The sequence below is a fragment of the Homalodisca vitripennis genome, chromosome 6 (assembly GCF_021130785.1).
Source record: "Homalodisca vitripennis isolate AUS2020 chromosome 6, UT_GWSS_2.1, whole genome shotgun sequence".
Classification (NCBI taxonomy): Eukaryota; Metazoa; Arthropoda; class Insecta; order Hemiptera; family Cicadellidae; genus Homalodisca; species Homalodisca vitripennis.
The window spans coordinates 5,087,796-5,103,008 of record NC_060212.1 but is presented as its reverse complement, the minus strand read 5'-3'; the positions used below and the strand labels follow the sequence as shown (position 1 = coordinate 5,103,008).

Genomic DNA, 15,213 nt, shown 5'->3' with positions numbered 1-15,213 from the left:
GACTCAGAGGCGGTAGCTGAAGAATTTAATAAATACTTTTTAGCTGTAGTAAAAGATGTGGTGGGTAATTATTCTATTGATACTACAATCACAAACTTGGTTTACAGTAATACCTTTACTGAGTGTCATGAAGGTAATTCTATATTCCTGGGGGCAGTTTTGAGCCGGGATGTAAAAAAATCAATCTATTCTCTAAAAAACGGCAAATCGCCAGGTCTGATGGCATTAATAGAGTGATGCTAAAGAAAATATACCCCACAATTTTGGACCTTCTGACTTTTTTAATAGATTAAAGTTTTAAAACAGGAGTTTTTCCAGAAAAATTAAAAAATACAGTAGTAATACCAATACACAAGAGTGGCTCAGCAAGCAATTGTTCCAATTTTAGGCCTGACTCATTAATTTCAATATTTTCAAAGATATATGAGAAGGTCATGAAAGAAAAAATGTTAACTTTCTTAAACAAAACAATATTTTTTCTGAAATTCAGTTTGGATTTAAGTTGGGTTTGAGTACAGAGCTCGCTTTCTATAAGTTAATGGAATCAATAAATGAAGGTATAAATACAGGAGATAATGTGAGGGGACTTTGTTGGATATTAAAAAAACCTTTCGATAAGGTAGATCATGATTTACTACTAAATAAATTATATAATTGTGGTTTTAGAGGTGTAGCTCAGAATTGGTTTAAAAGTTACTTCAATAAGAGGCAGCAGTGTGTTAAAGTAAATGGTAAGATAAGTCAAATGGGAGAAATATGCTGTGGAGTCCCACAGGGATCATTTCTTGGAGCGGTCCTGTTTATACTCGTAATATTTATTAATGACTTATGCAATGGCACGTTTAAGGGTAAATTAACAGCATTTGCTGACGACCTGCTCTTTGCTATGTTGGGGGGTCGTGGGACTTAATTAATTATAATAGGATGAATGAGGATTTAAATTCATAAAATTGGTGGTTTTTAAACAATAAGTTAGTATTAAATATAGAAAAAACCATGTATGTTGATTTTTCATTACGAAAGAATGTTAAACTACAATAATATTTCAAATGTATTGATTGTTTGCAAAATTAAAAAACCCGCACTCAGTGTTCAAAAATTAACCAAATTTCAAAAACGAAATACGTGGGAATCATTTTGGATTGTGAATTAAACTGGAAAACTCATATAGACAGGTTTAAAAACAAAGTAATTACCAGTGTGCGTTTGTTTTATTTTTTTAAAGATATTTGTCCATTAGCTGTTTTAAGATCATTATATTTCGCTTTGATTAATAGCAGGTTATAGTATGGGATAATGTGCTGGGGAGGAACTTATTTTACGAGCTTAAAACCACTTGTTACATTGCAAAAATTATTTGTGAGATTGATTTTAAAGAAGGGAAAATTGTATTCGTCTTTTCCATGTTTTCAACAGCTAAATATTTTACCACTAAGATCTCTATTTCTATATAAAGTAATAAAAATGTTTTTTATTGGTGGCAGACTCTTAGTTCAGGAGAATATTTACACATTAAGATTAAGAAATGCAAATTAATGTCAAGTTCCGAAACGTAATTCAACATTTTATGCTAAAACGTTAAATTTTATAGCACCAAGATTATTTAAAAAAAATTTCCAAGCAACATAAAAAGTGAGGCAAGTTGTATAAATTTTTTGAGGTTATTGAGGGAATGGTTAATGATTCGGCATAACACGGAGGCATTTTTACAAATAGCAAGTTAAGTATATTTAATTATTGTTCAATTTATATTTCAAAACTGCGTTTAAAGTTGGTTGATTAGTTTTTGACTAAAAGTAGTATTATCTGATTTTATTTTGTTTCTTAATAGTAATTTTGTTATTATCTGAAATTTAACAATAGGCAGTAACCACACGTATTGATTGTGATGTTAGATGATTTTTAATTTCTACTTCTATTTCAAATTACCTGTTTCGATCTGAGCTCTGAAAACTTTAGGTTTATTTCTGGTTTAATTTTAATGAAGGAACCCCTAATCAGATTAATTATAATCTTAGGGGCCCTATATTTTTCTCAAAGTTGTATTTTATTTTTAGTAAAAATATTATAATAAGTTTAAAAGTTAAGTTAGTATATAGGTCAGCCTGGGAAAAAGTATATTTTGTAAAGTGATAATTGTTGACTTGATATGCATAATATTGTTTTTCATAATATTGCTATGTACATTATGTCTCTTGAGAAAAATAAATAATATGATTTGATTTTAAACAAATACTATCCATTGTACAATTTCCTACACCCACACATACATTTCCCTATCAACCAACACATAATACTATAACGTTTGTCTACTAAATTAATTCTGTCCCACGGGGATATTTAAAGGAGGACTATACCTTCTAATAACAAAAATAGTCCTCTTGAAAATGGATCTTCCAAATTAGACACGCAATGTACTATTGCATTAAGTACATAGAGAATTTATGATTTTCAGGAGAAACCGCAATGAACACACTCCCACTGGAAGTACTGGGTAAAATCATACAGGACCTGACACCCGACGAGCTGGTAGCGTGTTCTGCCGTTAGTGTGGGCTGGAGGGATGCCTTCAACCAGGACAGTCTGTGGAGGCCACTCTGCAACGAGGACACGGCAGAGTACCTGGAGACTGCGGAGTGTAGAGTGGAGCCGAGGTTTGAGTCTCCGGAGTCGGAGGACGGCACGCTGAGTCCTGTCTGTCGCTGGCGGATGTGTTACATGCGTGAGACCCACCTGCGGAAAACCTGGAGGTGGTGGAACTGTATCAAAGATGACATACCGGTCAAGGATTTATATCTTAATGATATGTATAATTTCGTTTCTAATGACTTGGTCATTAACACACAAGAAGATTCCAATCACAAAGTGAATGTTTCACTCTGGAACGTCAAAAGCGTTCCAGTAAGATTAGGAAACCCATTTAGTATGTCGTTCAATGGAGGTGATATTATACTTGTCAGCGATAAATGCTCAGTGATTGTGAAGATACATCACGTGGAAGTTTACAACTGTGAGTTGTCCTGTGACCTCGAGTGGCCCATGAGGTATTTTTTCTTTGTTGGTGGGACTGAGACGTATCTATCTGGTGACAAAGACAAGATTTTGACTAACGATAATGTACAAGAATGTATTAAATCTTATTATTTTACAGGAACATATTTTGTTTATATTACAACAAACAACAGCGATCTTCACATATGGGATCTCAATGTTGGTACAGAATTAAATCGAGTGAAGTTTCCCGTGTATGACGAACTTGTTCCAGCTATTGAAAGTATTTACAACATTATCAAATCCGAGAATGATTCAAAAGATTTTGTCTTAGTCCAGAGCTATGAAGCGGAAAACGTAGTTGCCAACGTATTCCGTGTCTACAGCCTGAATAGATTACAGTTCCTCCCTTTCCAAGTGCGTCATGACTTCCCTTACCAAGATGTTAAATGTATTTTATTGGACCAATTCGTTGCTGTTGCTGATACATGTGGTCCTGTTCACTTATACAATTATATGACGTCAGAATTAATTGTGAAGGTATCAACTACTTCTTCTGACATTCTAGCGTTTGGAAGAAACATATTGATTTATGAAGAAGGGAGAATGCATGTAAAGTTCGATTGTCGCACTTTAAAAGTAGAGCCATTTCCAGTTACCGATTTAAATGAAAGCACGTCGAAGTATCAATTCGAGGAATACTTGTTGGATAGGATTCTTTATGCAATTAGCAAAGTCAATATACTGAACTTTTCGGAGGGTGGGTCGAGTTTTGAATCAGATGATGTAACATGGATTACAGAAGAAATGTATATGTTGGAAAACTACAAAACTAATAAATCTCATACCAAGTTTGTTTTTAAATGTTTTAGCAATAACCAGTACTTGCTTAAAGTTATTACCTTTTGGTAATTTGTAGCAATAATTTTAAATATAGGGGCCGTTCAAGTATTACGTAAGCACTATGGGGGGGCGGGGGGTCTTTGCTTTGCTTATTTTGGATGACATGGGGGGTAGGGGAGTCTAGATGATGATTACGTCATCGGTAGTTATTTTCTTTTTTACATGAATGGGAACCCACACATTGTCTTTGCTTGAAAACGAAACTCATTTTAGGTACCTATGAATACCTACTAGAAATATTATAAATCGCCAAAAAGTTTCTCTTTGCTAATTAGAAAATATTATGGCCTATCTTAAAGTATAGAGGTAATATTCATTATATAGATTTATTTCTTATAATTGATTCCGTCAATTGGTCAAAAAATACAGGATGTTAGTTTTATACATATATATATATATATATATATATATATATATATATATACCTACAGAAAACTATACTCTATTCAAATAGGTATTTAACAGAATGTAAACAATCTTTATATGTCTTTTTATTGAAATATGTGGTTTAAAATTGTAAACTGTGTAAAATCTGTTGTAATTCATTTAAAAACTCAACAAATATTAAAATTGCTTTTCTGTAAGTATATAAAGGTGCGTACAGACATCGCGAGGCGTGCGCCGCGAATGGTTCGCACGTATACATGTGCCGTAGCATGCCTCAGGTTGATGTATGTGAGACGAACCATTCGCGGCGCAAGCCTCGCGATGTCTGTACGCACCTTTACAAATATCTGATTTTATAATTGCATATTTCAATAAAAAGACATATCAAGATTGTTTACATTCTTTTAAATACCTACTTGAATAGAGTATAACACCCTGTATTTTGTGACCGGAACGAATTGCTCGTTTAAAGATATTAGATTTAAAGCCATAGGGTTTTGTATTTACCATATATATTGCCATCAGGCCCGGCGACAGGATTCTCGGGCCCCTATGCAATCATGAAGACCGGGGGCCCCCCCCCCAAAGATTCAACAGGCAACCAACCTAATTACATTAAAATTCACCCCCCCCCCCAACGTTAGAACAAAATTCCCATATTGGTTATATTAACATAGCAAGCATTATTTTATTCCAAAACTTACTACTCCATTACTTGATTTACTTATTTGTTAAATGATTCACTTCTTCAAAATTATGCCAAATCCGTGATTTTTCCTGTATTTACTTCAATTTAAGTTATATAAATAAATGTTGCTAAACAAATGGAAAGAATTGAGGTTTATAATTATGTAGTGATTATTTTTTTACTATTAAATCAATACAAAACAAAACTCACTGAACTTAATTAAAATCAAAAACACCATCCTTAAAAAATATACACTTAATGAACTAAATGGACAAAACATAATTAACAAAGAATAAAATCATTAAAATTAAAGTTCAACTCGTGTCGCTCTCCTTTTTAGTAGAAAACAAAACTTAATGATAGGTTCCTGGAAAACCTAATGAAACAAAAACTAAATATCATTGAACAATCACTTAACGAACAAAACTAAAAAAAATTAAATGAACAAAACCTAATGAACATTGTACAAAACATAAATTGAAAATTAATAAAGAAACATTGGGCTATGTTACTCACTAACATTAAACATGACTAAAACACAACTCGTCGGGCCTTCTTCCCAGCAAAGTCTTCTATAATGTCGTCATATTTCAAACTACGTGCCAAATCTGACTCCATGGCTAGAATACTCAGGTCATTCATGCGGTCTTGCGTCATCGTAGAACGATTTGCACTTTTAATTCTTTTCATCAAACTGAAGCTCCTCTCCCCTTGGCTGACAGATACAGGTATGCAACAGAACAACCGGATCGCTGTAGTGATATTTGGAAATAAACTATCTAGTTTGTTCTTCCTTAGAGCGTTTATTAGACTTAATGGTTGAAGAGTTTGTTCCCCCAAGTTAGTGCGATGAATCGATTTCAAATGTTTAAATTCATTTAAAATTTCCATCTCAATATCCTCTTTGTATGTTTGACACAGACTCAAACATTGCTGCTCAATAAAACTGTCGTCTTCCTCAATATATTTCCAAAGACATTGGAAAAGGTTGCTGATTTTTCCAGCAAACTCGAATCTCTGAGACAGTCCCCCTAAGACTGAGTCTAAGATCTTGAAGAAGACATCAATCCTAAAACGTTCCTCTTCGTTTTTTAATTGATGTTCCGTGCCGTCCCTTGTTTCGTCATGAAAAATCTTTCTTTTCTTTAATCTTTTTTCCTTAAAATCAGTTTCGCAATCTACACTCTCAGCCATGTTGCCTGCCACTAGCTTGGCCTCAGTGTAGAGATTGCTCCATCTGTCTCTCAGTACTTTTAGTTCCTCTATTAAATCATTCAGATTTTTTGTTTCAACGTCTAGAGTTGTTGATCGGGCTTGTAATACTTTATTTTTGTTGTCTATTGCAACAAGCACCTTTAGCCATATTGTCGACATCATGATACATTCGAACGATTGTAGATATTTCAATAGCCCTTTCAGATCTGTCTTGCATTCTGCAGATAGATTCAGTTCTTTACAATCATTGAGGGCATTGATGATGAGAGGCAAATGCTTTACGAAAGGGCGCACACTATCTACTCGGGCTGACCATCTCGTTTGAGAAATACTGTGCAGAGAAGAGCCTATTCTGTTTTCTAAGTACTCCCATCTTTGAGGGCTTCTAGAAAAGAAGTTATACGTCTTTTGCAGCATGCCAAAAAATGTTGTAGCTTCCTCGCAGCATTCAGCAGCATTAACCCCACACAGGTTGAGGCTATGTGCGGCACAGTTATTATAAAAAGCCAAATTGTTGGTCTCCATTATGATGGCTTGGGCACCTTTGTATATTCCAGCCATATTGGATCCATTGTCGTACCCCTGGCCTCTGCATTCCTTCAACGGAATTGAGTGTTTGTTGAGCTCGCTAATAATCAACTTAGCCACATCCATTCCAGTTTTTTTGTTACAGTCAACAAAATTTAAAAATCGTTCGCAAATTTTAAATTCTGATTCACAATCTAAGAGATATCTCAAGATCAACGTTGTTTGCTCAGTATGTGAGGCATCGGGGGTAGAGTCAGCAATAATAGCATAATATTTTGATTTCTTCCTTTCTTCCAATACCTTCTGTCGAACTCTTTCCCCACAAACTTGAATGAATTCATTTTGAGAGTCTTTAGACAGATAATGAGCTTGAACACGTTTTCCCTCTTCTTGGGCCTTTTTTACTTTTGCAATATGTTCTCTTAGTAAAGGGTCATATTCCGCTAACAGCTCTATCAGACCCAGAAAGTTTCCATTGTTGGGATCCCCAATTTTTTCAGAGGTCCCTCTGAGAGCTAATCCTCGCTCTCCAAGGAACATGACCACGGAGAGCAATCTTTGAAATATATCCCTCCAATATTTGGTTCTTGAAGCCAGTTCTGAGTCGAGTTGAGAATGTATGTCTGATCCATCACTTAGCCTCCTTTCTAACTCTCTCCATTGGATGTAGCAATTTTTGTGGGAAGCGCTGGTTTCATGCAAAGGTAGCTTGTTGTAAAGCTTCCGCCATCCATATTCCTTTTTCCATCCATCGTTACTTAACAAAACTGACTTATTTGAATCGTGTTTTTCACCCCCACTATTATTATTGAAAAGTCTACATGGAAAACAAAATAAGGACTCAGCAGTCTCACTCCATACAAGCCAATCTCTTCTGACGCTCTCTCCGTTCGGCCTTTTTGAAAAAAGAACCGTTTTTGGAAACGCTCTTTTTCCATCACTTGGCAGATCTGACGGCATCAAAGATGGACCCATTTTCACTAAAGTCTCAATCACACTGTCAGTCACCACCTTGTTTTTCAGAAGTCCCAAATCTGAACTGGTAATTATAGTTCCTAACCCCGAATCTACATTAGCATTTAGAATGTCACGATTGTGATCTTCCAAAACAATATCATCTTTAGGATCAGGTTCTGAGGTAAAGCTATCTACCATTGTTTCTCCTTCATCAGCATTAGGCCTACAGCTTTCAAGATCTTCGCTGTCTTCAGTATTAGGGTGTTCATGAAAACTGTGAGAAACTTCGCAAAGTTTCTCCCTGGCGGCGCCAGGGTCGTTAGGGCCGCTGTTAGAACTAGTTGTAGCTACGTCTACTTTGATTCCAACGTCAAATAATGTCCTGGATCCTTTATTTGAACTTTCAATTTTCTTTTGCCTTTCTTTACGTTTTTGAGCACCAGATTTATGTTTGTAAGTGTCCATTTTGAGATATAACGGTGTTTTTTATGCGAAATGATGATAAAATACTGTGAATGGACCTAAAAATAAATATCTTGGATTAGTCAAGAATAATAAATTGATGTGGGCAGATCATAAAATAATATTTGAAATAGAATTTTAGAACCTAAATATCAAAATACAAATTTAAAAATGTATCAAATTGATCATAAACACTATTAGACAATTAAAAATTAGTATTGATTACTAGGCCTAAACCGAGCAGTTGCTAAAATAAATACGGAATGTAAATTATCAAACGCTGCGTTTAAAGTAGTAATGTATCTCAAACTGGGCTAAACTAATCAAAAACCGACAGGTGCAATCACAGGACACGTGAGGGGATGTGATGAGTCATTGAGCTATTTTCGGATACTGTATCGCTTGCTGCGCTCTCACTCAGATTTCCAAGGTCAAGTTTTTTAAGACGTTCACCCAGCGATCTCTATTGTTTACCTGTCTTGCCAACATATTGGGGGTTTACTTCCTGTTTCTCTCTCTGTTTATCCTGTCCTCACTCCCCATTCCCTCTCGTAAACTGCGCAACTAGTGATGCGATGCGTCGCCTCAAGTTGGTTGTCATAACAACCAATATATCAGCCAACGAGCCAACCACGAAACAATACCAAACTATGTCGTCATTGAATAATATTTTCTACGTGCTAACGTGCATACTGCATACAAGCATGTGAACAACCACAAAAGAGTGAGCGATGAGCCGTCGTTCTCTCTGATTTAATAGGATAAACTTGATTAATTGAAACTTAAAACGACGTTCAGTAGCAGTAGCAAACCGAATTTATGTGTTGTTTTTTTAATTTTTAACCATCCTACTCCTCATATGTTTTAGTTTAGATTTAGATACACAGTAACGTCAGTAACATTTATAATTTCACGTCTTATTACATAGGTACGTTTATAAGACGATTACAACGTCTCAAATTTTGCAGCCCAGTAATAATTAAGTTTATTTGTATTTTTTGCTGTTATGGAACCTTGTTGATCGTCTTAAAGGTTAACCAGCCCTTGGATAATCGGGAGTTAACTGTAGCCTAATTTATTTTATGAAACTGATTACTGTATAATTCAAATTTATAATGAGGGGTAAAAATCATGGCTCCACATGGGTTGGGCTGGTGGACCCCTGGTCCCAGGCCTGGGCCCCTGGGGGCCCGGCTCTGTCCCTAATTTTATATATTTTACAATTTTTATTTTATTATGTTTATATTATAATCATCAGTTAAAATAAAAATCTGCGTTACATTAAAATTAAAAATCTCATGTTTTAATTATGCCCTACAGCATGACAAGTGAACAGAAGGAGCGGGCCCTGAGCCTGATCCTGGTAACAGGGCCCGCAATCAAATGTGGGATCCATGGTAAAATTTATTCAGTTTTTTAATTTTTTCGGAAATTTGGAACTTATTTTCTAAAATTAAATGATAAAAATATTTACTAACTCACCTGTATGTTTCTTTAATTCACGGTTAAATCAATCTCAATCTCCTTACAACAACAACAACAACAACAAACCTAATTAAGCACGACAACAAACTAAAACTAGAAGTGTACAAAACAACCAATCACGATAACTTAATAAAACCATTACCACCAGCAACCAGCATAGAAATGCAAGATTGAAAGAAACATTAGTTTATTATCGTGTCGGTATCACTGTCATCCGACGCTCAGGTTGCAACTTGTAGTGAGCAAGGAGGGGAGGGGCCGGGAGGGGAGGGGGTGGAGAAGAGTCACTGCCTTCGCGTCTGGGCGATGCGGACCCCGGGCCCGACGTCTGACAGCCACAATCACAACGGTTCGCGCCACCTCAGTGTTTACAATTTTATTGGTTTAAATCGGAGCAAAGAAAGTAGTTTAAATTAACATTGCATGTTATTTCCTGAATATTTTCACCGCACAGGCCCTGGGCCGATGGTAATGGGCAATGATAAAAAAAAATAAAAATACATATTTTAGTCGGCCCGGGCCCCCTGTGGCCCCGGGCCCCTATGCATTTGCCCCCCTTGCCCCCCCCTGTCGCCGGGCCTGATTGCCATACGTTGTATTTATGTAGCTTGTATTTATAAGAGAATCTTTAGCAGAACCCATAGAAAGTTTTTATTTTTAGGCAACCTGTAAACCTGCAGAAAAAACACAAATTACACAGCCAGCTTCAAATATTAAAAAACAGGAAGAAGATAAAATAAAAACCGGTAATGAATCACAACAGCAATGCGAAATTAATAAAAATACAGATAAACACAGACCAAAACCTTCTAAGGAAGCTATGAAAAATAAGATTGCTCTACTCGAAAAAATCTGAATGCTTTGTATTCTGCCAGAGATACTAAGCCGTGCTGAAGTTGATAAACAGATCATTAAGTTGCGCGAGGAAATAAAAACAGCAAAACAGTCTTTAAACGGGAAGGTTCAAAACGCAGTTGCCCAGAAGAAACACAGGGATGGTATGAAAAGAAAGTTAGCAGATATTTGTCATAAAAATCCAGAAATGAAAAAAGACTATCTCTGAGGGATTCAGTGGGACGTCCTAATCTTGAAAGCAATCAACCTTTACTATTGAAAACAACCGCGGATATAGCTTTATTTGGGAGTGCAGCAGATGATAGAAGACGAACGGCATCAATTCGCAGCGTAAAAACTCTTGATGAACTCACACAAGAATTACGTAAAATGGGATTTGACATTAGTCGCAGTGGGACATATTTTCGTTTGATTCCCAGAAAATCTAATTCTGCAGAGGGACGAAGACATGTATTGGCAGTCCCTGTTAAGCTCATTCGGGCTCAAACTGATCACCACAAGAGCCACTTAGATAGCAAGTTCGCTGAAACATCAATCCATTATTTAGAGAACATAGCATCCATACTAGGACCAGATCAAATATTTTTAATATCTCAAGATGATAAAGCTCGAGTCCCTATTGGCGTAACTGCGGCAAATAAGCAAGCACCTCTTCTAATGCACATGGAATATAGAATCAAATTGCCTGATCACGATTGGGTAATCGCTGAGCGTCATAAATTAATACCACCTGTTTATGCTGGTATCAAAATCACTTCCAATATGCTAGGACAACCGCAAGCCGTTGGATATTCTGGACCAACATACATCGCTATTCTAAGTGGAAAGCATAGTTCATCTACTGCTAATACTCATGGTCAGGATTTCGAGACGCTTCTCGAACTTGAAGAGTTTCGACCATTAGCTAAAACTGACCATGGACTAGTAAAACCAGTGGTAATCATGACGGTTGATGGAGGGCCAGATGAAAATCCGCGTTATCAAAAAGTCATAGGGTTTGCTATACAACACTTTAAGTGACATGATCTCGATGCATTGTTTTTAGCTACCAATGCTCCCGGAAGAAGTGCGTATAACAGAGTAGAGCGCAGAATGGCTCCTCCTAGTCGGGAACTGGCTGGTTTAATATTGCCTCATGACCATTTTGGGTCTCATTTGGATGAACGTGGCGTTACAATTGATGAACATTTAGAAAGATCTAATTTCGAATTTGCAGGAAATGTATTAGCTGAAGTATGGAGTTCAATGGCAATTGATGGCTATAATGTTAATGCAAAATATGTTGGGGCAGGTGAACAAGATCTTCCTGATTTTCCAGACATTAAATGGTATTCAGAACATGTGCGTGAAAGCCAATACTTGCTCCAAATTGTAAAATGTAGAAATACAGAATGCTGTCGTTCAAGAAGTGGCCTATTTAGATTACTAGACAACGTGTTTCTTCCACCACCTGTAAAAGTAAAACAAACAGTTGATGACTTGGTTTTAGATGAAGGAGGGCAATTTCTTAATCTTCCAGTCAATTTAGCTCTACGCTTAAGTGCTTCACTCAAAGATTTCCTGCAAATGCCATACGATTATTTTTGTCCGACGGTACAATTGAGGCTATCAAGTCGAACATGCAAAACGTGTGGTCTTTATCATGCTTCCGTCAAGTCACTAAATCGTCACATCGAAAAGATCCATAAGAAAGTAAACACGCACACTGATAGGAAAGAGTCACTGCTCGTCGTGCTAATGAACTGATGTGCATTATTCAAAATTTAGAGCACCATGATGTTGAATGGCTCGATGAGAATGACGTAGACATTCCAAAATCGGATGAAAGCGAGCAGACTCACAACACTGAGCAGCAATCGAAGCAATCCAATGTCATCGAAAACTTAGAATCATGGATTCGGGTTTCATGGACTGAAGACTGTTAATTTGAATTTAATATATGTACCAAAAATTTAAAATAAAGTTTGTTATGTTAGTAAGATATAATATTTTTGTCCTTTACTCTACGTTGAATACCGTTTAAGTAAAATATAATCTCTATCCTAAATCTATTTTCTTATTTTTCAAATTATAATTATAACGTTATATAATTAAAGGGGGAGGGGGTAAGAGCTTTGCTTACTTTTGCTGACAAGGGGGATGGGGGGGTAAATAATTGCAATAAATCTGCTTACGTAATACTTGAACGGCCCCATAGGCCTACTATAGCCATACACTTTAACTTTCGATAGTTAGCGCATATTTAAATGTAAGCATTGTAACATTATGCTTACCCTCAGAAATACCCAACTACGTATCTTTACATATGATTGTGAAATGCTGGTGAACACACCATCCATTACATTTTAATATTACAACTAGTATGTATTTCTAATTTATGGCTTACGTATGCCCTGGAGAAAGTAGGTGGAAAGGGATGTTCAAATGATCTCTAGGGGTGATCTGAGAGGTAGATCAAGGAAAGAACTAATTGTTTTCGCATGATCTGTTATCTACGCCAATGGGAATCATCTGGAATGGAGACTCTTTAGAACCAGTTATGACTATTCCAACTTATGATAGTGATTTTAGATTATAACAATTATAGTGGATAGTCTTTTTATACATGAATATACTTAATACTACTGTTTTTTGTTCTTTATAAAAACAATAAATTACTGGATGTTGTCATCCTGTGCCATATTAATTCGTTCACAGTTATTTATCATCGAAGCATTCTTTTTATTTTATCTTTTATTAGAAATGTAACATAAAATGTACATATGTGTCTGTTATTTTACTTCATGTACTTCTTAATTTTATCTATAAATAGTGGTGTGTTGTATTCTTTGATAATGAATCTTTTTACTTTACTGTTTTGTCTTTGTATCAGTCGTGTTTACTACCAAATCTATCTATGATAATTGTTTGAGTTTTACTTAAATATGAAACTAATTTAAATTTAATTAACAACTTTTTTTAACTTTAGTAAATAATATTACTAAGTATGCAATACTTGATTAGTACTGTTATGAAGATGTCAAAGATAAAGTTCCTTGTCGCCATTTTACGACAGATTTAAAAACATATAAATACCACATTCGTTGTTTTTTGACAGAAGTAAGCCCGAAACAGACATATACTTTCTTTACTGTAGAGACAAGACAAACGCAACTACGGTACTAGATATACTAAGAACGAAATACATTTTAAATACACACTGTTTGATGTATTCTTGGCCAAGGTAACAAAGCAAAATTAATTTTGGTGTCGGAGATATGTTACAAGTAGCGCCTATACACGTGCAAAGCCTAACATTATAATTATTAGCAATTTCGCCCCACGTCTGAAGCTGTTGACCACGAGCACTGAAACACGTACCTAAAATATACGTACTTTTGTTTCTAAACTACTTAGTGCCCCATAATTTATTACAACATGAGCGCACCAACTGAAACGCTAATAACTGAGTCATTAGAATTCCTCCAGTGGTCTGAATAATTCAAATTGTCCTGTAATCTTTGGAGCTATTCAATAAAATACCATGGAATGCTAGAGAGAAATTCAAGTTATTCCACAGGTACTTATCTCCAACTTCTTCCAACTTAAATCTAAAATGGATGAGGAGATTAGAATATCCTACAATGACTATCACTTATCAAATAATATGTTTAGTCAATATTTCTAAAATTTGACTTTTTAACATATTAGTTTGTGTGTTTTTTACATACGGTAAATAAATAATAACATTAATCCCTTATAACCATGTTATAAGGCGGAATCGTGTTTCTTACAAACTAGTTGTTATTCGTGGCAACGCACGCAATTTTAAAAGCTATTGTAAATGTTAGAATAGGAAAAGCATTTTGTGTTAGTATCTAAACATAGTAAGACAGTTAAACCATACAAGGTAAATCAATTTAATTTTACTACAAGAGTGAGTTAAGTAGGTTAGCTAATACTAGAATGAATAATGTACTCAACAAGTTTCTTCCCTGTATTAGATGGAATGTACGCAAAAAATGTGTTAATTTGGTTATCTTTAAATTTATTAGACATTAAAGGTCAAGTAGTTAGGTTCGGTGTTCCAATTTAATTACGGTGACAGCTGATTTAAATAACAGCTGCTCAAATACTGGTAAATTATGGGCTATTTGGTTTGCATGTTTAATGAGAGACCTACCTAATAAATTCTATTTCTTAACCGATTTTTACAAATGAGATTTCCTTGAAGAGAAAATTATCTTAAAAACTTTTTTGTCTAGTAAAATATTGTATGAAAACAAATTTATTTAATATTTCATAAAACAAATATTAACTTGCTTCCACTTTGAAATCTAAAGCATTCTGTTCTGATATAGTCTAATACCTTCTGACATAGACGCTTTTACCAAGTCTTATAGAAAATTTGTGTATAGTTGCTAAGCGATGTGGAGTTTTCTCTCACTTTTTGTTCGGAATTACACATAAAATCTTAATATACATAGTCAGTGCAAACGTTTTCTTACATCGTGTATAAATCTTCAGATTATATAACAGTTGATCATGTTAAATTTGCAGCTATGACGACTCTTTAATAGTTTATTTAAATTCAACAAATACTAAAAAAATCTATAAAATTAACTTAACTGGCATTCTAAAACTAAAAGTACCGGTTTTCATGAACAAAGTATATTCAATTTTTAGGCCAAATAAAGAAAAAACGACAGGTCTTTTTTTCACGTTGTAGATGCAATAGGCAGTATTGTAGTAGGTGAGTTTGT

General features: G+C 35.1%; 1 protein-coding gene across 1 annotated transcript; it reads left to right on the top strand.

The window, feature by feature from the left end:
• The first annotated feature begins 2,460 nt into the window (after positions 1–2,460).
• LOC124364087 lies at positions 2,461–13,324 on the top strand. The gene is made up of 2 exons (XM_046819271.1): positions 2,461–3,928; positions 12,669–13,324. Exon 1 carries the CDS (start codon positions 2,467–2,469, stop codon positions 3,901–3,903), a length of 1,437 nt encoding a protein of 478 aa, XP_046675227.1. The 5' UTR covers positions 2,461–2,466; the 3' UTR covers positions 3,904–3,928; positions 12,669–13,324.
• The last annotated feature ends 1,889 nt before the right edge of the window (positions 13,325–15,213 follow it).

Bases quoted from the DNA above. Each gene is read 5' to 3' on its own strand.
- LOC124364087 (XM_046819271.1), top strand. From the start codon at position 2,467: ATGAACACACTCCCACTGGAAGTACTGGGTAAAATCATACAGGACCTG.